The sequence below is a fragment of the Mustela putorius genome, unplaced genomic scaffold, assembly GCF_011764305.1.
Source record: "Mustela putorius furo isolate JIRA1106 unplaced genomic scaffold, ASM1176430v1.1 tig00537327_pilon_pilon_pilon, whole genome shotgun sequence".
In the NCBI taxonomy this organism is placed as follows: Eukaryota; Metazoa; Chordata; class Mammalia; order Carnivora; family Mustelidae; genus Mustela; species Mustela putorius.
The window spans coordinates 133,926-160,794 of NW_025422450.1; the positions used below are offsets into that span (position 1 = coordinate 133,926).

Below are 26,869 nucleotides of genomic sequence, written 5' to 3' on the forward strand. Positions count from 1 at the left end.
AACTACCTATATGTATTCTTAGCATTAGAAGAATTCTGCACACATAGGAAGTCCTCAGTAAACTTTTTGTGAATTGCATATCTCCAACTAAGTAACATATGTATGTAAATATGCACATAGTGGATTATCAGCTAAAATTTACTGAATTGAATCATTGCAACAAAAAATATAAGAGATATATATCAGGAATATTTTTCTAATTGTAAGAATACTAGGTATGGACAATCTGCTCCACAAAATTATCTTTTAACCAAAGTACTGTCTACTGCTGTCACCCTGTGTGACTCCTATGGAGAAATACATAGGATTTCTCCTATGTAGAAATAGATAACCATTTCTTTCTGGAAAATGGGAGTGCGAACTGACTACTGAATGGTGATTAACTGTTCCCAGGATCATGTACCAGATAATTTCTGATGCTCCTGATTCCATAATTCATTTATCAAAAAAAGATTCTCTAGATACTGGTTGTTTGGATATTTTAGATTTCTTTTATTTCTACTTATCCCTACTCCTCACTATATGCACAAAAAGTCTTGTTCAAGGCTGGTATTTCATCAAATTATCTATTTTAGACCCTGTTGAAACTTTTCTTTCTTCACTTTCCCATGCCAAATGCCAGAGTCTGTGCAGTTAAGAGGAGGCTAACATTGGGGCACCTGGGTGGCTCAGTCAGTTAAGCCTCCAATTCTATTTTATTTTTATTTTATTTTATATTTAATTTAATTTAATTTCTTCAGTGTTCCAAGATTCATTGTTTATGTATCACACCCAGTGCTCTATGCAATACATGCCCTCCTTAATACCCACCACCATCTGTGATCACCAAGGCAGCATGGTACTGGCACAAAAACAGACACATAGACCAATGGAACAGAATAGAGAGTCCAGATATGGGCCCTCTACTTTATGGTCAAATAATCTTCAACAAAGCAGGTAAAATATCCAGTGGGGGAAAAAACACAACAGTCTCTTCAATAAATGGTGCTGGGAAAATTGGATAGCTATGTATAGAAGAATGAAACTTGACCAATCTCTTACACCATTCACAGATAAACTCAAAATGGATGAAAGACCTCAACGTGAGGCAGGAATCTATCAAAATCCTAGAGGATAACATAGGCAGTAACCTCTTTGACAGCAACCACAGCAACTTCTTTCAAGACATGTCTCCAAAGGCAAAGGAAACAAAAGCAAAAATGAACTTTTGGGACTTCATCAAGATCAAACCCTTCTGCACAGCAAAGGAAACAGTCAACAAAACAAAAGGCAACCCACAGAATGGGAGAAGATATTCACAAATGACACTCAGACAAAGGGCTGATATCCAAGATCTATAAAGAACTCCTCAAACCCAACACCCAAAAAACAGATAATGATGTCAAAAATTGGGCAGAAGGCACTGACACTTCTCCAAAGAAGACATACAAATGGCTAACAGATACATGAAAAAATGTTCATCATCTCTAGCCATCAGAGAAATTCAAATCTAAACCACAGTGTGATACCACCTTACACCAGTTAGAATGGCAAAGATTAACAAAGACTAACAAGACAGGAAACAGCAAATGTTGGAGAAGATGTGGAGAAAGGGGAACCCTCTTACACTGTTGGTGGGAATGCAAATTGGTGCAGCCACTTTGGAAAACAGTGTTGAGATTCCTTAAAAAGTTAAAAATAGAGGTACCCTATGACCCAGCAATTGCACTACTGGGTATTTATCCCAAGTGTACGGATGTAGTGAAAAGAAGGGCCATATGTACCCCAATGTTCATAGCAACAGTGACCACAATTGCCAAACTGTGGAAAGAGCCAAGATGCCCTTCAACAGACAAATGGATAAAGAAGCTGTGGTCCATATATACAATGGAATATAAACACTGAGGATTTTGGAAAGGGGGAGTGGGGGAATGGGTTAGCCTGTGGTGGGTATTAAAGAGGGCACGTATTGCATGGAGCACTGGGTGTGATGCATAAACAATGAATCTTGGAACACTGAAAAAAATACCCACCACCAGGCTCACCCATCTCCCACCACCAAAAGCCCTCACTTTGTTTCTGAGTCCACAGTCTCTCATGTTTTTTTTCCCCTTCTGATTTACCCCAATTCACTTTCCCTTCCTTCTTCTAATGTCCTGCATGTTATTCCTTATGTTCCACAAGTAATTGAAAGCATATGATAATTGACTTTCTCTGCTTGACATTTCACTCAGCATAATAACCTCTAGTCCCATCCATGTTGATACCAAAGTTGGGTATTCATCCTTCCTGATGACTGAGTAATATCCCATTGTATATATGGACCACATTTTCTTTCACTACATCTGTACCTTTGGGGGAAATACACAGTAGTGCAATTGCTGGGTCATAGGGTAGCTCTATTTTAATTTTTTAAATTAATTTTTAAATTAATTTTTTGAGGAATCTCTACGCTGTTTTCCAAAGTGGCTCCAAAGTGGAGCAAGGAGCCCGATGTGGGACTCGATCCCAGGACGCTGGGATCATGACCTGAGCCGAAGGCAGCTGCTTAACCAACTGAGCCACCCAGGCGCCCCTATTACTTTGTTTTTTGACTAGACTTTGGCAACTGGCCCAGAGCTCCCTGCTGAACAGAAAGCCCAATGTGGGGCTTGATCTCAGGACCCTGGGATCATGACCTCAGCGAAGGGCAGAGGCTTTAACCTACTGAGCCACCCAGGCACCCCTACCATGCATGTTCTCAGTCACAGAACACAATGCTCAGCTTTTTCCCCAGCTCTCATTCCTTGAACCCCAACATTTGCACTCCAGGAAATGTATCCTCTCTACTTCCTTTTTCCACACTTACCTTCTTTTAACTGCTCCAATATCCACAAAAATATTCTCAGTTTTCCAAGGCTTTTTGTTTAAAAGTACTCATATTTTTATGCTTATAAATATTTATATATATGTTTAGTGGTTCATACATACTCAAGAAAAATGTCAGGTTGGTGCCATCCTTGAACCTCAATTCTTTTTTGGTAACAGTCTGCATTTGGGTGGGAGCAGTGAAAGGATTATTGATGGGTATAGATGGGAACAGACACATATTCTATACATGTCTCCCCTAGGCTATACCTCCAGAAGTTATTTGAGAGTGTGTCTTTGTCCCCCATACATATGAGGATTTCTTCCCCCAACCCTGGTTTCTCATAACTTTTGAAATTTTCATTGATGATGAGCCCTACCCATTCTCTTCCAACCATACCCATAGATAATGTTCTTTATTTATATAGCATTATTAAATCACCTTTTAAATGGATTCTTGCTATTAAAATTAAATCTTAGGTGAAAAAAAGAGTCCAGTGTGTGATCCCAGGACACCATCACGAATCAGGATATTTAAAAAAATTATATTTATATTGACAGAATGATTCCCAGAAGGAATGCTGGAGAGTTCCTGTCTTGGTTTCCTTATTTGGAATTACACACATTTTTGTTGAATAAAGTAGTAGAATTTCTTCATAAAATTTAGAATATTTCTTATTACAGTATTAATTGGATACAGTTTATTAATATTAAAGTAATTGAATTTTTATTATCCTTTTCAAAAGGTTACTCTAAGTATAAAGGAAAGTTTATGAGTTTGGGATTTGCTTACTCTTCCAAATATCTCTCATTGGCTAGAATTACCAGTGCAATACTTAATGTTACTGGTACTAGTTTGTATACATTCTTGGTTCATGATTTGAATGGGACTGATCCCAGGAATTAACATATTATATTATATTAGTCACACATTAGAAAGAAAGAGAGAGAGACTGAGCCTAAGCCTACATTGTTAAGTGTGATTTGGTGTTAGTACTTCTCAAGTCTGAAGTAACACATAAAATCAGCCTCTTCTATGCTCTGGAAGATGTGATAACTGGTATGGATGATAATTATTTCTACTTTGAAAAGGAAGAAGAAAACCAATACATAGATCTTGAAGTGATTTAACACCTTATACTCTTTCTCAATTTATTTTACTGTTTTGGGTATTAAATTATATATTATTTTAAAACTTCACAAGATAATCAGTACTATTTTATAAATTGAGATCTTTTAGCATGCCTCACATATTTACCACTGTCTTTGTTCTTCATTCCTCATTTCATCCCAGACTTTCCGTCTGGGGTTACTTTCCTTCTATGTGAAGTACACAGTTTATAATTTTCTTCTTTAAAATATGTTGTAGGCAAATTATCTTGATTTTTCTTCATCTGAAAATGCTTTCCTCATTTTTTTTATTTTGTTTTTTAAGATTTTATTTTATTTATTTGACATAGAGAGAGATCACAAGTAGGCAGAGAGGCAGGCAGAGAGAGAGGGGGAAGCAGGCTCCCCGCTGAGCAGAGAGCCAGCAGCTGGGCTAGATCCCAGGACACTGAAATCATGGCTTGAGCTGAAGGCAGAGGAATAACCCTCTCAGCCACCCAGGCACCCCTGTCTTCCTCATTCTTGAAAAATAGAGTCATTAGGTATAAAATTCCATGTGGGCAATTATTTTTTATTAAACACCATGAAAACAGCACTGTACTATTTTTGGTTTTCATTATTGCTGAAGAAAAGTCAGTGATTCATCTACATTTTTCTCTTTGAAGACAATCTGCATTTCTCTCCCCACCCCCAGCCCTGCTGCTTTAAGATTTCTTTATCTTAAGTATTCTATGGTTTTACTAAAGTATGTCTAGTATGTTCTATTTTTTCACTTATATTGTTTGGTATATTTGGAGTTTCTTAAACATGTCAATTGGTATTTCCTTGTTTCTGGAAGCTATTTTCAGAAGAGGTAAGCATCATCATCAGTGCCCATGAAGCATCTTCAGTGTCCTCAGTACCTGGAGAAGAGTCTGGCTGGCTGGCTGCGGCACAGGTTCAGTTTTTACTAGAGGGACTATTGACTTACGACCAGCTGATGGCTACCATGGTTACCACAGTGGAATTTGTGTCTTCTGTCAAATAGTGATAGCATATGGCTATAGGATATCGATATAGCAGTCTTCTTAAGCTATTGGGCTGACTGGGGTGGGGGGAAAGGTGTTGTAATGACTAATGGTAACAAAATTGCCTTTCAAGTTAATAGCTGTTTCTTTTCATGTTTGCCACATGTGCTATTTTGAAGATCAGAACACTGTGACCCTCTTTTGACCATTTTTGTAATATAAACATTATCAAAATATATGACCTGCAATGCTCCATGTTTGAGATGGGGAAATAAATTCAAGATGATAATGGAAAGACACCTCTCTACTTTTAACTTCACACAGCGGCTGGGATTCAGAGATGCTTCCTTTGAGGAACTTATAGAAAAGGTTTCCTTTTGCGTTAGGCTTCTTAAGCTAGAGAATCTTTCTTTACTACCCTACTGTCAATCTTAGATATCATTTTTTGTTTGGTCTGGGGATAATATTCAGACACAGTTAAGGATATTGGCATAACTACCAATGATATTTTTCTATATTAGATTGCATTCAATCTATATTAGATTGCATTCTGGAAGGGTTTTGATTATTTTTTCTGTGGGTATAAACTTCAAATCTGGAGGACCAATACAGAAAGGATTATCAATTTGTGCACTTATGAGATCAGCCTAAATTTTGTTCATTTTGCTAATTTTCCTGATTTTATAGTTGGTTAAACGAAATTGAAATTGTAGCCACAACTCCCAACACTTCTTGGTTAGGAAAACCATGGAGAGTTTGATTATGTCTCTTCACTTTCCCAAGAAGTTTTATATTTAGACTTCACGGGTGATATTATAACTGTGATCTGCCAGAGGTATGGTAAAGATTACAGCAAATCATAAATTTCTCCCAACCTTTCATGGTCTACCTGAACTTTCTTAAACCCACCCAGAATTTTACAACTCATTTAGTTTAAATCTTTGTCAGGTAGTGATTCGGTTTTTAACTAATAGAGAGGGAAACTAGAGTTACCCTTAGAAATCTATGTAAACACTCCAGTGAATTGTCCATGTAGGAGGTTGAGGAGGAAGTTGTTTCTGATGATCGGAAGTCACACGGCTATAAAACTAGATACAAAGATCACGGTTGATTTTGATGATATTGCAATTAATGCCAACAATAGCACTGAAGGAAATGTTGGCAATTAAAATAATTTAGGGTTTAACTGATGTTATAGGTGGAAAATAAACCAACAGCTATGTATTTTGGTTACATGGCAGAATCAATTGCCTATAGGATGGATCCTTTTTAACACTTTTGTGGTTTTCATAGTTTAGAAGCTATAAAAGTAGTAAGGATCCCTCATCTCTGGAGAAGTTTAAAACTTCAAGAGTCTTTATGTTGTCTTCTGCTGTGGTTATTAGAAAACACTTTTTCTCTGGTTAATATAGATTTTTCCCCCCTAAATAACCTCTTGCATGTTATTTTAACAACTGATGTGATTCATCTGAAAACTTTTTCTTTAAAATGAGGTACTAAATTCTGAACTCTAAAAACTGAGAGGTTGCCCCTGTACCCAAATCATCTTTAGCATCTCTAGGTGGAAATGTAATAGAGCTAAGTTATACTCCTCTGTCTTGTTTGTGTAAACTATGAAATGAATCGATGACCAAAATATGGATTCCAGCAATAATTATTGAGGTTTGTATATCCTAATGTTCTAAAAATTGCTCTACAATATTGAAAGAGTTGCTTTGTTTGACAAGAATGCCATGTAATAAGAAATCACAAAACAAAGTCTTTTTCTCCCCCTTGGGGAGAATAATTACTAAAAATTTACTTTTCAGGGTGGAAACTTACTCATCTATGGGGGATAGACTACTGAACTATTAGTAAAATAGCTAAAAGATTTTATTATTAGTTTTGAATAAAACAGACAACATTCTAGGCATGCTACTAGAATCAGTGTACAGTTGGCTAGTCAAACAACAAAGCAGAATTTTGAAAAATAATCTGGGCAGTATTTGCACTAGGTAAGAGGTAAATACTTTGCTACAGCACAATTAAAACATGGCCTAGAACAAAGAGAAAGAAAAGAAAACTCTTCCTATATACAATATTAATGATGAGCTTATAAGAATTCTAGATGTTCTCCTTGTGAGTACTCAATGGCAAACACTCTGGTTCTAAAAAAGTGTGCCGTGTTAAGTATATACAGCACGGATAAGTTGAGTCAAAGAATGGCACTCAGAAGTTGAAGCAGCCTTGTCCACTGACTTACATAATGCCACAGTATAAAGACTGGCTTCTTTCAAAGTTACTCAATGGAAGACATTGCTGATGAGATCTCACAGGAGGGGTTCTATCAAGTCTACTAAGTGCTAATATGACCTGTAAATGGCACAGTCCTTGTCAAGAATACATGTTTTCCAGTGCAGAAGAAATTGGCCCTGTTTATCCACTTCTGTTATTACTATTTTTTCATATATAAAGGAACCCCTTTTAAGTTCCATATTCATGGTCATAGCTTTTGAGAACTATTGAGAATATTTTGAGACTACTTTGACAAGTGATGCACAGTCTGGATTGCTGATAATTAAGGGCTGATTTTCCCAGATGTACTGCAACTTTTCAGGCTTACCACAATTGAGTCCCATTCTGTGACAATTGGTAGGACTCGAGACATTCTGTAATGCTACATATTTCAACCTGTCTTCAACAACAGTTTGTGCTTCTGATGTCACTTGTGTGTTCTCAAGACTGTTTTGATTTATTACCAATGAAAGCAAACCTATGACTTCATGTATCAGGAACAGAGACTGCAGAACTTCTGTACTGATAACCACTCTTCTAGAAACCACATTAACTCTTTTTTCCTCAGGAAATAAGGTCTTACTTGACACTTCTCATACACTGTTTCTCCTTTTGCTTCAGGTGAAGTTCAGCCTGGATATCTGTAGGATTGATGGTTTGGTAGAAGTTGCTATATTGGTCTACCTGAACTTTCCTTATACTGAATTAATATTGAAGAAAAGTGTGAAATATATATTATTTAAAACAACACAATGTTTTTTTTACTGCCTTTACCATTTTTTAAAATTAAATTTATTTATTTTCAGCATGACAGTATTCATTATGTTTTCACCACACCCAGTGCTCCATGCAATCCATGCCCTCTATAATACCCACCACCTGGTACCCCAGCCTCCCACTCCCCAGCAACACACTTTCTTACTCATAAATGTATACAACTATAGAATTTAGGACATAGTTGTTTGCTTATTCTTTTAAAAAACAAATGTGTATGATTTATAAATTGTCAAATTTATATGGACGAGTTTTGATATTGTTTTCTTTGATATTTCAATGTGTTCAATATTTCAGTATGTTCTTGATATAGAATTTTTTTTTTTTGCTGTTCCTTTTATAATCTAAAGTGAACTTTAGTTTGGCTCTTCCAGATTATCATTGTTATAGGTAGTTAATTCTGAGTAAATTATGATTTTCATTTCTAAAATTAAATATGGCATCCTCCTGGTTGCCATTATACAACTTCTAGCAGTATTGAATTATTATTGGGATTTAGGGACATAGTTTCTTTTGAACTATGATGAGACAATAATAACTTCTACCTACCTTCTAAAAGCTATTTTGAAGTTTCTACATTAACAGAAATACATTTTTCTGAAGTATGTGAGATAAGATTTTTATTTGATTCTGACTTATTTAAATTTGCAATAAATTATGCTGATAAATCTGAAATAATGATTGAGAACAATGATTAGATTTAGGAATTTGGAACTAGTGTTATTTTTTTTTAAAGATTTTATTTATTTATTTGACAGACAGAGATCACAAGTAGGCAGAGAGGCAGGCAGAGAGAGAGAGAGAGAGAGAGAAGCAGGCTTCCTGCAGAGCAGAGAGCCCGATGCAGGGCTTGATTCCAGGACCCTGAGATCATGACCCGAGCCGAAGGCAGCAGCCCAAACCACTGAGCCACCCAGGCGCCCCAGAACTAGTGTTATTTTTAATAGGAAGGAGACTTGCGTGGGAGCTTAGGGAGGCATTACATAAGATAAATGCAAATTTTGTCATTTCCAGAGGAAAGTAATGATGGTGATGAGGGGGATATTTTGAAGAAACTAGAATTACTACACAGTAATTGCCTCAATTGATATAAAATTCTGTCTTTCATTAAAAGGAGTAGTCATATAGATATGCATAATCATGAATTAAGGTGTTAGAATAATTTCAACATAGTGGACACTATTCTTTTCAGAAACTGAATGTGAGGTGGTATGATGTAATGGCTAGGCTTGTGGGATTTAGACTCATATATAACTTGGCTCAATCTGGAACACACTATTTACTTGACTTGTGTCCTTGACAAAGTCGTTTGACGTCATCCATCATTTTATTCTTTCCATCTATAGGAATGCAAGGGACACTCAGATTACTGAGATGATGTGAGAATTAAATATAAATATGTGTAAAAAGCCCTTGTATAATTCTGGGTGCAATATAAAATACTCAAAATTTGCTTAGTAAATATCAGTCATTTTTATTGCAACATGGTGAGTTCTCTGCCACTCGTCCATAAAGAAGGACTACTTATCAGACTACGGTAGAATGTGAATTAATGCAGGACTTTAGATAGATAATTGCCCTTTAAAGTCCATTCTGGGGGTGCCTGGGTGGCTCAGTTGGTTAAGCATCTGCCTTCGGATTGGGTCATGATCTCAGTTTTCTGGGATCAAGCCCTGGTTTGGGCTTTCCGCTTGGTTGGGGAGTCTGCTGCTCTCTCTCTCTCCGCCCTTTCACCCTTTGCTTGTTCTCTCTCTCTTTCTCAAATAAATAAAAAAAATCTTAAAAATAAGTCCATTTCAAATCTGAGCTATTACATTTATATTAAGTATAATGTATAATAATAATTATCTAAAAATAGAAATATGTGTTTAAAACCATATGGTTACATCAAAGACTGTAATTATATTGTGTTCTATTTCCTGAACATTCTATAATATATTCATTAGCACCAGCCTCTTATACCTCTCCTTAAGATAAAGCAAGAAAAGGTGCATAAGGGAGCCTGCGTGGCCCAGTGGGTTAAGCCTCCGCCTTCGGCTCAGGTCATAATCCCAGAGTTTTGGGATTGAGGCCCACATCCGGCTCTCTGCTCAGCAGGGAGCCTACTTCCTCCTCTCTCTCTGCCTGCCTGTCTGACTACTTGTGAACTCTGTCAAATAAATGAATAATATCTTCTTTTTTTAAAAAAGAAAAGGTGCATAAAAAGAGACATAGTCCCTATAAAATGAGGAAATCAGAGCGGGGTCCAGGAGTATGGATTAAACACATTTGCCACATAAGTATTAATTATTCCAAAGCAGAGCTGTTATGCTAACGGCTGACTTTGAGTCCTTTACCAATTTCTCAGCTCCCTGCATACTTAGATTTGGATAGTTGGGCTTATCACTTTGTTAGGTTAAGTGCTATATAAAGGAAATTTCAAGACCCTCCATTCGACATAGATCATGTTCTAAGCCCCTTCTCTATGCATATTCTGGAGATACCTACAAACTCAATGGCAGCATCACAAAATAAACTTGAAAAACCTTTTCACTCAGGTTAAGTTAATGACTAAATTTCAATTTCCTTTAGTTTATTAGAGATCCCCCTACTCATAAGGAGATACAGACTGTACTCTCTAATCAACAACTTTTTTTTTTAATTTCCTTGTTTTTAAGATTTTATTTATTTGTCAGAGAGAGAGAGAGAGTGCACAAGCAGGTGAAGTGGCAGGGAGAGGCGGAGAGAGAAGCAGGCTCCCTGCTGAGCAAGGAGCCTGATGTGGGCCTCTATGCCAGGACACTGGGATCATGACCTGAGCTGAAGGCAGTGGCTTAACCCACTGAGCCACCCAGGCGCCCTCTAATCAACAGCTTTAATTCTGTCATATCATCAGTTACTATGGAGTGCTGTTCCTTGAGCTGTCCAGATAATCATACCACAGTTCCTATCGAAGTATGAGAAAGAATGCAGTGCCTTCATTTCAAGGTTAAGGTTAAATAATTTCCCCAAGTCTACAACACTAAGTGATGGTACATTAAGATCCACATCAAAGGTTTCTCGACTTGCAAATATCATCCTTCCACTTCCACAGCTCCTAAAAACACACACATTACATATGCCAAAACTTTACATATGTCTTCAAGGGAGAGACATGAATACTCCTAAAAGGTTCATACTTTTGAGCATAGCACTGCCTAGTACAGAGCTGGCTCACAATAGGGGTTCAGTAAAATATTTCACATACAACTGGATCAAACCTTTAAAGCATTAAATTAAAATAATCCTTTCAATGCAGGAAATCCAAGTTTCAGAAGACTCTTCATAGTGAATCTCTGACCAGCAACTGATGATGCAGTATATCTCTGATGCTGGTTGGTTCTCAGCACCGAGATTACCCAATCCAGTAACAAAGAAATGAATTCCTTGGTTGGTATTATTTGGGAAGTGGCCAAAGGAGGGTCACAGTCTTCACTGAGTGAGATTTACCTGCTCCCTCTGTGCCCTGTCCTCCCTGCTCTCCAATATGGTGTGTCTGTGTTTCCTTGGAGGCTCCTGGATGACAGCTCTGACATTGATTTTGATGGTGCTGAGTCCCCTCTTGGCTTGGGCCAGGGACACCCCACGTAAGTACATACCTTTCATGGTAAGCTATTGTGGGGGAGAGGAGGGAGGGAAAGAAATTACTTTTGTCACTGTATCTAGGCCATGTCCCTTAGAATATTGTGGTATTTTCTTCAATGACCACCCTTGTGGTATAGACCCCCCAATTCTACCCAGAACAAAAGGATCCTTAAGAGCTGCATAAGGGACCTCCATATATATAGGCCATTTATTCACAACTCTCCTCCAGTGAAAGTTCTCTAGGTTTGTATCTCATTCCCTCGGGGTCTTGAGAAGACTTATAAATAATGATTTCAAATTAATTCCTATCAAGTGGTTCCCTTTCTTATGTTGAGATATGTTCCCTTTCTTATGTTAAGATAGAAAATAGGAAATTTTCTCTGAAAAATTTGAGGAGAATCAAAAGGAATTAGTAAGATCTTTCCTAGTAGACCCTGTGTTATGTCTGCACTGGGTCAGTTATGTTGGTGCCTCTCCCTAATATGTGAGGATGTATCAAGAGGTCTCTTCCATTATCTCCTTTCCTTTCTCTTGGGTTGCAAAGTTTATAAGTCCTTTATCCCTATACTGGAGGTTCTCTGATGGAAGTTGGGGTTAATATTATCTCTATTTCTCATCCTGGAGCTACAGCAGTGATCCTTAGTACTTGAAATGACACTGTAGATAAGAAGCACATGTGGGTGTTCTTTGGTGCCTTAAAGAACTTCATATATCTTCTAAGAACTTGGAACAGGTTATTTTTCATTATGAATCTGTGTTGAACCTTTCTATAATGTCAGTTTCTCCTGCATCTTCCTATTGTCTGGCCTGAACCCACAGGAAGGGGTGCAACTAGTATAGGATAAATTAAATGAAATTATGATGTTGTAAGTAAAAAATTGTCAAGTGTCAGGAATGTTGTATGGTTCGAGCTATACACCCTGAGCAGGGTACAGAGAGAATGAAGGTTATTTACATAGGACTGAAAGCCAATATGCAAAAATGAAACTTATTGGCTTACTGAGGTCTTGGTCCTGAATTACATAGATTCATTCGTCATGTTTCCTGTTTTCCTTAATTAGCCATGTTTGGTTGCCTCCACTTCTATTTCCTCACTATTTTTTCTTAGTTGTGTCATCATCATTACTGAGAATCCCCGTTGTTGACACAGACCCTCAGCACTATCACAGAACTACAAGATGGGCTGAAACTTAATGAAATTTTCCTTTTTTCCCCCCTTGAAATCACCTTTTCTTTACCTGTCATTTTTTTAGAACAGTAGGAGAAAGAGAAAGTTTGTTTGAATTTCTCACAGGAAGTGGAAGGGATATAATGTATCATAAGAATAAAAGAGTATTGAAGCTTAAAGTCCCTTCTTATTTTCTAGGATCCTCACAGTGACTAATTCCCAGAATGCTAGGTTTATCCATTTAAGCCACAGATGTTTTTCTGAGCAGCTATTTTGAACCACACTTTGTTCTAGGCTCAGTGAATTCTGTTTGAATAAGATTAAAAAAAAATAGCTACTATCATGGGTGTTATGTACTGACAGAGTAGAAAGCACAATAAACATTTAAAAAGAAAAAAAAAATTCAGAAAGCAGTAAGAGCAGTGTAAACAGAACAGTTTAGAATATTGTGACTGAGAAAACTGGATTCCCTGACTTCAGCTGGAGCAGTGAGGGAGCTCTCCCTGAGAAAGTGACATTTAGTTGAGATGTGACTGATGAGAAGAAGGCAGACTTGCACAGGATGAGGGACAAGTGTTCTACAAAGAGAACAGGATAGAGGCCAAAGTGTGGGAAGATGTTTGTTGAGTTTAAGGGAAAGGAAAGCTGGAGAGGCTGGAGTGTGGGAAGGAAGCTGAGGAGTGCCCTCAGGGTCGCCATGGCCATGTTTCCATCATTTGGGGAATGCCCACCATGGCTTCAGTGTCCACGCTCAGTGTTTGGTGGATGTCAGGGTCCTTTCACTTAGATTTTTATCTCATGAACTATTATTTGTGTTCAAGTATGATATGATTTTCTTTCATTAATGACATGCTAGTTTTCAAAATCTTTATCTACTAGTTCATGCAAACATGAATATAGCTCAAAGTCTATGCCAAACATTTGTTAAAATTGTTTTATTAAATTTTACTTCCAAAACAGGCACTAGAACTGATTCTTTCAGAAAACCGTGGATTTGTAGGTATCTTTCTGTAAACTACAACAAGAATGGCATTTAAAAATTGTTTATACCTGCTCTTAATGAGACAAAAATTCCTTGGTCGTAAGATTTCAACAGAGATGTACTGGGGGAAATTCAAAGTGAAAAGCTTTAGTTTTTACAGGAAGCTCAGAGGAACCTTGGGTGGAACAATTATCCAGGAACAGTTGTGGAGGCCAAGAAAATTAAGGCCATCCCACCTCAGGTTTAGCTGATGTGGGAAACAGAGGCAGAAGAAAATCATTAAAATTCCTTACCTACTGACAAGCCCTTGAAACAGACAGAGTGGCTCTCCCCTGGGGACTTAACTGCCCTCACCTTGAAGGACATTCCTAGCCTGACCTACCCCCAACTCCAACAGGTCCGACCAGGATCCTCTAAGTCTATTTTAACAATTCCTTTAGGAAACTTTATCTCTAAACCTCCAAGATAGTGTCAAGAATCATTCCCAAGCATATGGACCACTGTTATATCTAAAGGCTCTCCTGAGAAGATTTTTACTACTAGTAATAAATAACCTTTCTCCCAACTATAGCTAGCCCCTCAAGGTCCTGGAGACTGTGCTTCCGAAAGTCCTTAGAAACTTACATCATCCATTATCCCCTTTGTCCTCACTCACTGCCAAGTCCACCCTTACTCTGCCTTAAAAAACTCTGACTGTAGTCTGGTTCGGGGTCCAAGTCCCTACTCTGCTGTGTCGGGTATACTTGGGCCCAAGCTTAAGCTTGTCAAATAAACCCTTGTGTGATTGCATTGGTGCTTGGCTCCTTGGTGGTCTCTCAGACGCGAAAACTCGGGTACAACACAGTGACGCTATAGGCTTCTCACAGTCCAGCTTGGCTGTCAGGAACGTGTCATTGATGCAAAGTGGTGACTGAGTCAGTTAGGAAATATATATCTGGTTATGTGTATTTTCTTGTTTGGAAATAATGCTCAGGGAAAATAGTTACAGCTTTCAGTCATCCTGGATTTAGTTTGTCCAATCACTCTGTTTTGGGTGAGACTGAAGCATTAGCACAGCTAACAAGAATCATCTTTTGGTTCGAATTCTTAGTAGCTTTGGATACTCTCTCATTAGGTACTATGAATGTTTTCTAGGAATCTGGTCTCTGTACTGAGGTTTTTCAGACCAAAAATCTTTCCTTGGTATAAGGTTTTTATCAAATATGATATTGGCAAATTTTTCAATGTAATACACAGCTGCTCCATAATTAACAGCAGCTTCTCTACCACATATATATCAGATGGTTTAACTGTGGTTTAACTTACCCAGGACATTTTTGCCAGCACCCTCTACCCCTGGGGTATAGAGCAACGTCTGGAGCCACTTATTGTTTTTCAAAACTGGGGTTTCATCTGACCTCTAGTGGGTAGAGGCTAGTGATGCTGATGGACATCCTACAATGTACAGAACAGCCTTCCCACAACAATTATCTTGTCCAAAATGTCAACAGCTGTGGTTATGGATTGTATTGTTTTCTTTTTTTTTTAATTAACATACAATGTATTGTTTGTTTTAGGGGTACAGGTCTGTGATTCATCAGTCTTACAAAATTCACAGCACTCACCTGGATTGTATTGTTTTCTCATCCATTTTTCAGTTTGGGTTTTGAGTCTTCTTCTTTTTTTTTTTTTTTTAACCTAGTTAATATAGTTAAAGCATTGTCAATTTTGTTTATTATTATTATTTTTAAACTGGTCATTACTTTCAATGTTATGTGATTGTTTCTTCTGGTCTCTATTTTATATAATTCTGTTTTTTCTTTTTTATTCCCTTCCTCTAATAAATTTCCTCCAAGTTTCTACTTTTCTGCTTCCTTGTGGTGTAATGTTGTGTTTGAATTTTTTTTCCTTCTTCCTTTTTTTTTCCCTTGACACTGACTGAAAAATTGAATTTTTATTAATTTTAAGTACAGAAAATTATATAGTGCACAGTTAGTCCAATTTGGTGGTCAGTTCTTTAGCCTTTGGCTTTTCTAACTTTGCATTGTGAACCACCAACTTTGGACTCAGGACATTGCCTCCCCAGGAACAGTGGATCTCACCATATCTGTCATTGTAATTTGACCTGATAGCTTCCAACAGTTTAAGAAGTGCTCATTTGTCTTCAAAATTAGCTTATATGAAAGCAACTGTGGTGCAGATCTTCCTGAGGACCAGGCAACCCAGCCTGGCCTTCGCCTTAATCATGTGGGGAATCCCCATGTTAGGATACAGGGCAGGCAGGAAGACATCCAGCTCAGATCCATATCATGTGCAATCCCTACCAGCTAGTCTTCTTGTTTTCCACCACGGTGGTGACAGGATTAACCCTAGCTCCAGGGACAAGAGGCTTTTTAGGGGGGATTATCTCCCTGTACTGGCAGCTTTCTTTTTAGCCCAGGCCAGCCATCTCCGCTTCTTCTCTTGCTTTGTCTCTGGTCTGAATCTGTGGGCCAGCTTAAGCAGTTGCATAGGTGTGTGGCAGTCCAAGGCTTAGGAACTAGTTAGTTGTGAGAGGAACTTTTAGACATTTATAGCCCTTTGTGGCTGCAGAGGAATGTATCAGGGGCATTTGACAAAGTGGGTGAGATCCCTTTTGGGCTGGATGTCCTATCCTATTCCAAAATTCTTGGGTGTTTTCTCAAATAGGGGATTTACCACATTGTTGGCCTTCTGCTTTTTCACCAGGGTCCAGAGCCACCTTCAGCCTCCTTTCCTTTCAGCATCTTGGATTGTTGGTGAAGAGAGCTGAACGTTTTCTCTTAATACAAGCATTTATAGCATAAATTTAACTTGTGTTTTCTTTTTCTTTTGTTTTGAGACATATTTTGACTTGCCATTTGATTTCCTATTTGCCCATTGCTTGTGCAGTAATGTGTTATTTAATATTTACATATAAATATTTAATATTTACATTGTAGATTTTCCAGCTTTGTTTTATTGTTGGCATTTAGTTTTGTACCACTGTAGTTGGGAAATTTACAGGGTGTAATTTCAAACAAATAGAACCTCAAAATGTTAACAGTGCTGAGGTTGAAAATACTGATTTATACAGTGCTGCTTCTCAAAATTCTAGACTTACACTTTATACACACACTCACCTTCCAATTCAGGTCTTTGTGGTTTATTTCAGTTTGTTTAAATACAGAAATAATAAATAATAATATAAAGTTGTATAAATTCACCAATTTCTTGTCGAGCCCATTCAATCAATGCAAAACAGAATATTTTTTACTTTTTGCCTTATGTAATGTTTTTGAATATTTCATGATTTCTCAATCATCACCATCTCTGTTAACTTTCAACAACTTGCCTTTATAAGGCATAAATTGTGACTGCCACAAATATTTTTCAGTAACTTGTATCAAACTTTTGTATTAATTCTACATTCTATTCTATAGATAATGTCAAATGCTCCCTTTTATTTGTCTCCCTTTTAAATACAGAGGTATTTTTTCCCTATTTTTAAAAATTTGTGTTCATTATACTTGAATAAAATTTTTTCTTAGTTTGATTAAACATAAAACAGAAAGATCAATATATACATACATGTATGCATATGTGTGCATGAATATGCATATATATGTATACATATATTCTGATGTGTCTATGTTTACAATGTTGGACTACAGAAGCACATGTGACCGACTGACCAATTAGAGCTCTGACATATTTGACCCTTTACCTCATCAGACTAGATTTGCCAAATGGGTTCTGCGTCAAAATCTTTAATGTGATCTGGTTTTCTGAGACTTCTGAATTTGGAAATGTAAGTAAAAATTGAGGAACTGTATTACAACCATGGTTTTAATCTCCTTAAAATTCCTCACTCTTATGCCTTTGAATTCAGTATATAAGTCAAATAATACCACCCCATGTGATGTCTCTAAAAATCCTTCTTCCTCTCACTCTCTACTTCAGTGAACTGTTTTCTCTTGTTTCTTAAAGAAATTTCTCAATTCTTTCAAGCTTTTGCACAGTTACATGACCTTGATCTGAAATGTGCCTACCTTTTCCCCAAACACACGCGCGCGCGCGCACACACACACACACACACACACACACATCCTCTAGCTCACATCTACTTAATCTTTCATGTCACATCTGGAATGTCACCCTTGAGACCACCTCTCTGGCACTCTAAGGTAACTGAGATCATCCAATTATTCTCGGCTCTAGAACTGCACAGGTCTCCTGTGACATTTCTCACCCCGTACAAAGTCTGGCCTGGCTGGGTTTTGTGCGTCACTTTCCCTGCATTTTCAGCTCCAGGAGTGGAGGGGACGCTTCTGTTTCCTTCTCTGGATTCGCAGGGGCAGCAGGGGCCTGAGCCTGCTCAGGCTAAACCGAGTGATCAGGGGGCGGGGAAGCAGGTGGGACGTGTTCAAGGCGGGGGAAAGAGCTGTGGAGGCGAGGAAGGAGGCCGGTGTCTGTCAGCCGCAGGCGTCTAGGAGGAGACGGTGAGGGGCAAGTGTCCTCGCTGCTCAGGCTGGGGGTCCGCCGCCGAGCCCGGGACCCAGTGGCCGCCTCTGCCGCCGCCCGCAGAGGGAAGACGGGCGGTGTGTGCTGGTGGTTTGGGGGCGCCGGGGGAGCCAGCGAGGGAGCCGCCGTCAGCGTCTTCCAGGAGCCCGCGGGTGACCGGATCGTCTCTGTCCCCACAGCACATTTCCTGTACCTGACGACGTCGGAATGCTACTTCACCAACGGGACGGAGCGGGTGCGGTTCCTGGATAGGTATTTCTATAACGGCGAGGAGTTCGTGCGCTTCGACAGCGACGTGGGGGAGTACCGGCCGGTGACCGAGCTGGGGCGGCCCAGTGCTCAGTCCTGGAACAGCCAGAAGGACTTTCTGGAGGATGCGCGGGCCTCAGTGGACACATACTGCAGGCACAACTACGGGGTGGGTGAGAGCTTCACGGTGCAGCGGCGAGGTGAGCTCGGCAGGGACGGGATTGGGGGAAGGGGTGTGTGTGTGTGTGTGTGTGTGTGTGTGTGTGTGTGTGTGAGGCAGTCTCTGAGACAGACTCCTTGCGGTGAGCGCACAGGGTCTTGAGCAAGTACAGTTTAGAAGGATTCCTGTGAGAGTGCCCTGTCAGGGACAGTGTGGTCTGTTTGTGTCACTGTGCAGAGTGTGTGGTTGTGATTGTATGGTTGTGGCCTGGATGTGGGGATGGGCTGGGAGAGTGGGTGTGAGGGGAGGACACAGGAGGGGACATCTGACATCCTTGGTGGCCCCTCAGGAGAGGTGAGGGGGGCTTAGGTGCTGCAGGTGGAGGGAACACTAGGCAGGTGGTGGAGTCCTGGGGAGGGAAGTGGAGGGTGTCCTGGTTGGGGTGAAGGTTTAGGGGAAGGGAGAGGAGGATTAAAAGATTAGGGAGAATGTGAGGAGGCCAGTCACCCTCTGTTCTTGGCACTCACCCTTCTTAATTCTGAACCCCTGAAGTAAGTGTGCCTGTCTGTGTGTGGGGCCATTTCATTGAGAAAAAGTGTCAGACTAATTTTTAGTAGGTTCAGGGGACCTCTGAGACTCTTCTGATCTGAAGCAGCTTTTAGGTCTCAACTTCTTGTTTCCTTAAAAAATGTTTAAGATTTACGTATTTATTTTAGAGAGAGACAGACCACAGGCAGGGGGAGGGGCAGAAGGAAAGGGAGAAAGAGCTTCTGAACAGGACTCCCTGCTGAGCTGGAGCCTAAAGAAGGGGTGGGGAGAAGGGGCGAGCTCCATCTCAGGACCCCAAATTCAAAACCAAAAGTCTAATGTGCCACCCAGAAGCTCCTTGCTTTGTTTCTTAGCATATGTATTCTTACATACTTGAAATGATTTTGAAACTGCATTTTTAATTATATTTTTGTTACAAAACATATTGATACTGCTGTTTTTATAATGATGAAAGTATTTAAAGAGTTGCATATGATTTTTTTATATAGTTGTAACAATTCACCTCACATTCCCTTTTGCTAGATCTTTTTTTTTCCCAATACTGCCACATACTCAGTTGAAAACTTACTAATTTTTAATCTCTATTCCTTTGATTCTAAGATTATTGAGCATTTTTTTCATGTATTATTTAGCTAATCATTTTTACCATTTAAAAATTATTTACTGTCTATTATCTTGGGGTTTTGTTTTTTTCTCAGTGATTTTATGCATGCTCTATAAATAAGATTATTAATGCTTTGCTGACATTTGATCTAGCATTTTCCCTAGTTTGTGGTTTGTATTTTGGTTCTGTGTATTACTTCTCCTGCTAGGGATGTAAACATTTTTATTTAAGGAAATATACTGCAAAATTTTTAACAGTGGTTTCTCATCAATCTTAAATCTACCATTTTATGGTATTATAAAGAGCTTTTCTTGTATTTCTCCTTTTACAAAAACAGAAATTGTATTTATTCAGACTGTAATGTCAGGGATGGTCTCGGGCACTAAGGATACCAATTAGTGAGTCTCAGACCCTGCCCTCAACTCAAATGTTAGTTGTAAATGGGAGACAATTATAAAATTATAGGAATTCTAATAGTAGATATTTTTACACTGCAAAAAAAGAAGGATTGATCAGCTGGTGGAATTATGAGACCTTTATTAAATAAATGAGTTTCCTTGCTCTTTTTCCTCCTTTAGGACTCTTGCTATTCTTGGACTCAGCTCCCAGAGCTAGAGAACCAGCTGTCTTTCCTGCTTCCCAGGATAGAACCATGTCTGTATTGTTCTAAGGTGTGAGCGTAGCATTCCCAGGATTTCATACTTTCTTTCCCCATCTATCTCAAGCTATTCCCCAATTTATCCACCCTGCTTTGAGCAACAAAACAAAGATAATAAGTAGTTAACACATTCTAAAGGCTAAATTCCAGTTACCATTTTACATAATTTGGTGCATTAATCTTCACATAACTCTTAAGAGCTAAGTTGATATCACTATTCGCCTTAGAAAGCTGGGGCACAGAAGAATGCCAAAATTCTCCCAGGATGAAACAGTAAAGTAGCAGATTCTGGATTTGAACTCAGTCAGCCTGCTCCAGAAATTGTGTTTTTAAGACACTTTAATGCCATACAAAACTTGGAAACACTTTACAAGGAATAACTGCTTCATACTATAAAAAATGAATCCCACAAATTTCCCCAATAGCTCTTAAATCTAATGGACCCATGCTGTCAGGATTAAACTCAAGGTTCACGATACCGGTCTTATTGGGCTAAATGGTCAGCTTTGGGAGAGCCTGCTTGACACTCAGCCGGGGACCAGAGACCAGAGGCAGCCAGGCAACGAGCCTGGGAGACCGAGTCTGTCTTCCTCACTGAGTTCCTCTACCTCTTCTCTTCTAGTGGAGCCTACTGTGACTGTGTATCCTGTGAAGACCCAGCCCCTGAAGCACCACAACCTCCTGGTCTGCTCTGTGAATGGTTTCTATCCAGGCCACATTGAAGTCAGGTGGTTCCGGAATGGCCAGGAAGAGGAGTCTGGGGTCGTATCCACAGGTCTGATCCGTAATGGAGACTGGACCTTCCAGACCCTAGTGATGCTGGAGACAGTTCCTCAGAGTGGAGAGGTCTACACCTGCCAAGTGGAGCACCCCAGTTTGACGAGCCCTGTCACTGTGGAATGGAGTGAGAAGCTTTCTGACTACCTAAGTTCCTCACATACTAAGGAGAGAACTTTGCTTTTCCTGAGTGTCAGGGTTCTCTCTCCTTATACCATGTTTTCATTTGCTCCATGATCTCTTCTCTTCAGCACAGATCACTGGGGGTAGCCATGTGATATCCTGTGGTAGAAATCCTCTGATAGTTTCTAGATATTCTGTGATCATTTCTACAGGTCCGGCATTCCTTGGGGAGGCAGTTATGCCTGGCAGGCAGAAAAGAGTTTGTCCATGTTTTGACATTTTTCATGGCTCACAGGTCATGGTTCCCTCTTCACACTGGGCACCAGTTCCTTGCCTCGGGCTGGGCTTGTGCTTCAGGCACTGTTGCTCTGAGTTGTTGATTGTGGTCTCAGAAGAGGCACATCTTCCATAATGTAGGGACCTTCCTGACTTGAGGGTAATCCAATCTTGATCTGCCTTTCATTAGCTGTGGCGTCCTGCACAATCTGTTGAGCTCCATGGAGTCCAGGTTTCTCATCCTTTGATGCTGAAGTAGTGGATTTGTCAGAGCTGTGATATTTAAAAAGTTCAGTGACTAAACATTGCCTCTCTGCAATGTGATTTTTAAATTTCTTTTCCAGAAATTGAAAATTATTCGGTATCTTAAGGCAGCCTGCCTTTCTCATTCTCAGAGTTCTCAATCCCGGAGTGTCCATTGAAATTGAATTTGTTGTAAAAATAATTAAAATTGTTTCTTCTCTCAGGGGCACAGTCTGGGTCTGCACAGAGCAAGATTCTGAGTGGAACTGGAGGCTTTGTTCTGGGTCTGCTCTTCCTTGTGGTGGGGCTGTTCATCTACTTCAGGAATCAGAAAGGTAAGACACCTGTTCGTGAGACTCCACAGAGACCCTGTGGAGGAGAAATACAGCTTTGAACAAACAAGGTCTCTGTGTATCAGTGGCCCTGTATGAGCCTTTCTTTCCCAATTTGATCTCATATTTCTAAGAAATCTAGAAAGCAATAGCCCATGGTTACTGGGTTGCTGCATAAGAGGTTACGGCCTGTAGAGATAAGAGAGAGGTTGACAAGTGTGGGAATCTTGGTTTGGAATCCTGGGCCAAATGCAGGAAGAGTCACTAAAGCTAGTGAAATCTCACTGTTTTTGTGTGACGGAAGCTTCATGGGTCCCATCTTTCACTTTTTTCTCCACTCTGGCATCATGCCATGTGGGTTGTGATGTTAGAGAAATCTAAGGAGGGGGGCTGCAGCTGGGCCCTTATGTGTGGGGACAGATCTACCTCCTTATCTGTTAAGTATATGTCTTCCCTTTTCTTTCTCAGGACACTCTGGACTTCAGCCAACAGGTAATACTCTGTCATCCTCTTTAGTGGTAGATTTGGTTATTCCAGAACAGGTGGTAAAGGTGAAAGACAAATAATGGGAAAGACTTTGGATCTGACTTCTGATCCTCAGTTTATACTGAAGCTTCCTTTCCCCCATTTAGTAAAAGTCCCATGTTGTAGAATACTTTGTCTCATGGAGACCTAAGAATATACTCTTCTTACTGTAGGGCTTTAACTCGAGGCCCTAGGAAAGGGGAGAAGAGGCTGCTTGGGGAGGTGGATCTGGAAACAACACTCTGCTCTGTCTGTTCAGGTCTCCTGAGCTGACATGGAGATGGTGACACTCCAGGAAGAACCTTCCTTCCCAGCTTCTTCTCAGAGTGAAAGGCTTCCAGCTCTTACTCCTCCACAATTACAGTGCTTTCTCAGATCTGGTTGGCCTGGCTTCAGTGACCTTGCAGCACCTGTCCTTCCTGTGTCTCCATCTGCCCCGTCTTTGACCTGGAAGCCCCAGTGTGACTGCACAGTACCTCCTCTGCCTTCTCTCCTGGTCCCCTTCTGTGTGGCCCTTCCTGCCTCCCTTGCATGGGAACTCACCTTCTTCTCAGGTGTCTTCATAAGCTTTTCTTAAATAAACATGGAGTAAAAACCATCTGCTTCATATAATTTCAAGGAAAAGAAGCATAAAAGACGAAAAAGGGAGGATTCCATCACAATAAAATAATGGTTTTCATTTATATTCTATAATTTTGCTCGGGATGTTGATCATGGAAGGTATCCTTGTTTCATTCCATGTTTATTCTTGGGCTTTATGCATTCTGAAATTAAACATGTTTTCTGGGTCTAGGAAGAAATTCTTAATGATCCATGTGATGATGGTGCCCTACATGTCTGTGTTCTCTAACACAAACACACAGTCCCTTTTCACCTTGGGATAAGGAAAGGGGGGGACAAAAAATATGAGAAATGCAAGTAAGTTTTTTTTTTAAAGATTTTTAAAATCTTTTTATTTGTCAGTGAGAGAGAGGGGGGAGAGTGGCAGGCAGAGGGAGAAGCAGGCTCCCTGCTGAGTAGGGAGCCTGATGTGGAACTCAGTCCCAGGACCCTGGGATCACGACCTGAGCCAAAGGCAAATGACTCAGTTAAATGCCTGAGCCACTGAGCTGTCCCAGAAATTCAAGTAAGTTTTAAGGATACGTTGCCCTTAGAATTTTTGTAATCACATTCTTTTGTCTATCTTTGATTTTTTATTTCATTTTAAAAATATTTGAATTTCATTTTATTTTTTAAGTACACTCCATGCCCAATGTGGTATGTAAACTAATAAACCTGAGATCAGGAGTTACATTCCATTGACAGAGCCAGCCAGGTGCCCCTTTCCCTGATTTTTTATAGGAAACTAAAGCTGAGTAAACCCCTTTCATTATACTGATGGTGAGCTCTATTTATACTTCCCTCTTTTTCTGTCTCTCAGATAAACTTGGTAGCATGCTGATACTTGGGCTTGGGGTGCAGCCTTCCCCATAACTAAGTCTCAGATCATCTGGACAAGGCCATGACTCTAGGGGGAAAGATGCATTTCTGACCCTTCCAGACTGTGTGTAAACTTACTGTCTACAGGAACATCCCAGAGAGATATAATCTTAGTAGAAATCAGAAGCAGTGCTGGGAAAGATAGGGGAAGTTATGAATCTGATGTCCATATAAACAATGAAATACTATGCAGCTGGAAGGAAAAACAACACACTACTATAAAATAATCTCTAAAAAACATTTTTATAGGTACAGGAAAATTTATATAGTACACAACACTTTTTTTTAATAAGGTAGAGGAAGAGAATAGGAATATATAGCTATATCAACTCATTTTATATATATCACATCTATCATCTCTAATCTACATAATTCTCTTTATATGAAAATAGAAGTATTTTTTTTAGGAAAAATGGTTGCATCTTGGGCAAAATGAATACTTTGAAAGGAACAGAGATGAAGGCTGGACTTTTCTGAGTATGTCTTCTTTAAAAAAAATTTTAATTTGAGGAAATTTCAAATATTTTATATAATAAAAACTTTAGATAAAAAGTTTAGAAACACAGTACATAAAAACTAAAACCAAATGGCAACAATGAAACAAATGTGACAAAAATTATACAGTGGGAGACAAACTAGAATGTGAACCAAATATTTTTGGCCCTTCGATAAAACACTGTGGAACTGTAATTGTAAATCAGTACATAGTTCTAAATTCCTTAGACTTCAACGGTATGAGTTGGAAAGGCTTCAGAGGAATGCACCTAAATTGGTTATGAGGATGAGTGCTGCTATCATATTCTGTCTGAAGAGTCACTTCAAAATGTAAATCAAAACTAAAAAGTGGACAATAGATTCAAAAGTTCATTTCACGGTAATAAAGTGATTTCAACACAATTTGTCCACTATCAGAGACAGCTATAATTATCAAGCCAATTCAAAGTTTATCTTATGTATTAGTTGTATCATGCATTATTTGTGTGAAATGGATTATCATCCTGTAGGAATTTTATAAGCTAACATTCATGAATTCAATATTTATATGGTTTAATCAAACCCTGTTTGACCTCAGGGTTGCAACTTGACTTTTGCTGTGTTGTCCAAGATGAAGTGTGTTTTCTCATTTATCTTAGATCTGTGGTCTGACATTATAATGTAGGATTAAAATGCATGGCAGGAGTATTTCAGTGGAGATGCTTTCTGTTGCTAGTGGAGAAAAAACAACCTAATTTGCTTTACTTTCCTTTAACTCCTTGTCTCACATAGCAGACAGACCCAGTGTAGCTCATCTCCAGAACTGATAAATTAATCAGACCAGTAATGTCTTCAGTGATCCTGGGACTTAGTATCTCATCTTTCTATCATACACCACATGTCAGTGTTCCTGAAATGGTAGTAGGATGCCTGAAGTGGCTTTAGGCTTCATTTTCGTTCATAATTTACAAAGGCAGGAAAAGAGAATGGTTTCTCCTCATATACTTTAAGGGAGAATTAAACATTTTCAAGTGTCCCCAGTGACCTACTTCCCCACACATGGGGAGGACCATGGGATTACTGTGGTATTCTCAGACAAACCATGCTCCATCCTTTGTGGGCTCGGCCTGCCTCACGTGATGGATTGGAAAGATGGGAGCAAATAATCTTGTTCAGGAAGAAATAAGTGTTAGATGCGGTAGAGGAGAAAAACTTCATGTAAGGAACTTATAGTATCGGGTATTACTAGTGTTATTATTTTTAATTGTTTCCTCATGAAGGACGGTTGATTGTTGGGAAGCAGCATCATGAAGGTTTTGAGGCTTTTTTTTAATACAGGGTATTAAATGGCAGCTATAAACCCAATTACAATTAAAAACAGCAACTAAGCAAGAGGATTATTTGTTCTTAGAAGTTAGTGTGCTCATACTTAATTTTTTAAGAAACGTGCATTTTCCAAAAAATTTTCAAACAAAAACATTAATGAATATTAAGTTTGATACGATGCCAAAATCTGTTATACATCAATTTTGATAAACACTCTTTTTGGAATTGGTTCGTTATTGGTTAAATACACTAATACAGCAGAGTCCAGAATTAGATTCTGAACCATTGAAGTTTAGTTTAAAATAGGGCATTTCAAACATATACAATGGGGAATGTACAGTCTCTTCAATAAATGGTGTTGGGAGATGGGACAGCAACATGCAAATAAATGAGAAGGAATCATTATCTCACTATATACCCCCAAAATAAACAAAAAATGAATTGAAGACATGAATGTAAGACCTGAAACCATTTAACTCCTGGAAGAAAACATAGGTGGTCAGTCCTTGACATCTACCTTGGTGATGAGTTTTTGAATTAGACATCAAAGGTAAAGGCCATAAAAGTAAAAATGAAAGGTGCATTTACATGAAGCCAAAAAGCTTTTGCACAGCAAAAGAAACCATCAACAAAATGAAAAAGCAACCTATAAAATGGGAGAAAATATTTGCAAATAATATGTCTGGTGAGGAATTAATATCCAAAATACATGAAGAACTCTTTCAATTTAGTAGCAAAAAAGCCCCAGTCGAATTACAAATTGGGCAGAGGATCTGAATACACATTTCTCCAAAGCATCCATACCAGTGACCGACAGGCCCATGCAAAGATGCTCAATATCACGAATCAT

General features: G+C 39.0%; 1 protein-coding gene and 1 pseudogene across 1 annotated transcript; one reads left to right on the top strand and one right to left on the bottom strand.

Moving 5' to 3' along the window:
- The first annotated feature begins 11,405 nt into the window (after positions 1–11,405).
- On the top strand, positions 11,406–23,338 carry LOC101670362 (DLA class II histocompatibility antigen, DR-1 beta chain). Its single transcript, XM_004782005.3, has 6 exons — positions 11,406–11,596; positions 18,424–18,693; positions 21,087–21,368; positions 22,108–22,218; positions 22,684–22,707; positions 23,000–23,338. The coding sequence occupies exons 1-6, from the start codon at positions 11,497–11,499 to the stop codon at positions 23,011–23,013; spliced, it is 801 nt and encodes a 266-aa protein (XP_004782062.2). The 5' UTR covers positions 11,406–11,496; the 3' UTR covers positions 23,014–23,338.
- LOC106004620 lies at positions 15,716–17,452 on the bottom strand (annotated as a pseudogene).
- Positions 23,339–26,869: the final 3,531 nt, after the last annotated feature.

Excerpts from the sequence above, each read along its gene's own strand:
- LOC101670362 (XM_004782005.3), top strand. The coding sequence starts at position 11,497 with ATGGTGTGTCTGTGTTTCCTTGGAGGCTCCTGGATGACAGCTCTGACA. Across the intron at positions 11,597-18,423 it reads TTGGGCCAGGGACACCCCAC|CACATTTCCTGTACCTGACG; the intron begins GTAAGTACATAC and ends CTGTCCCCACAG. Across the intron at positions 22,219-22,683 it reads CTACTTCAGGAATCAGAAAG|GACACTCTGGACTTCAGCCA; the intron begins GTAAGACACCTG and ends TTTCTTTCTCAG.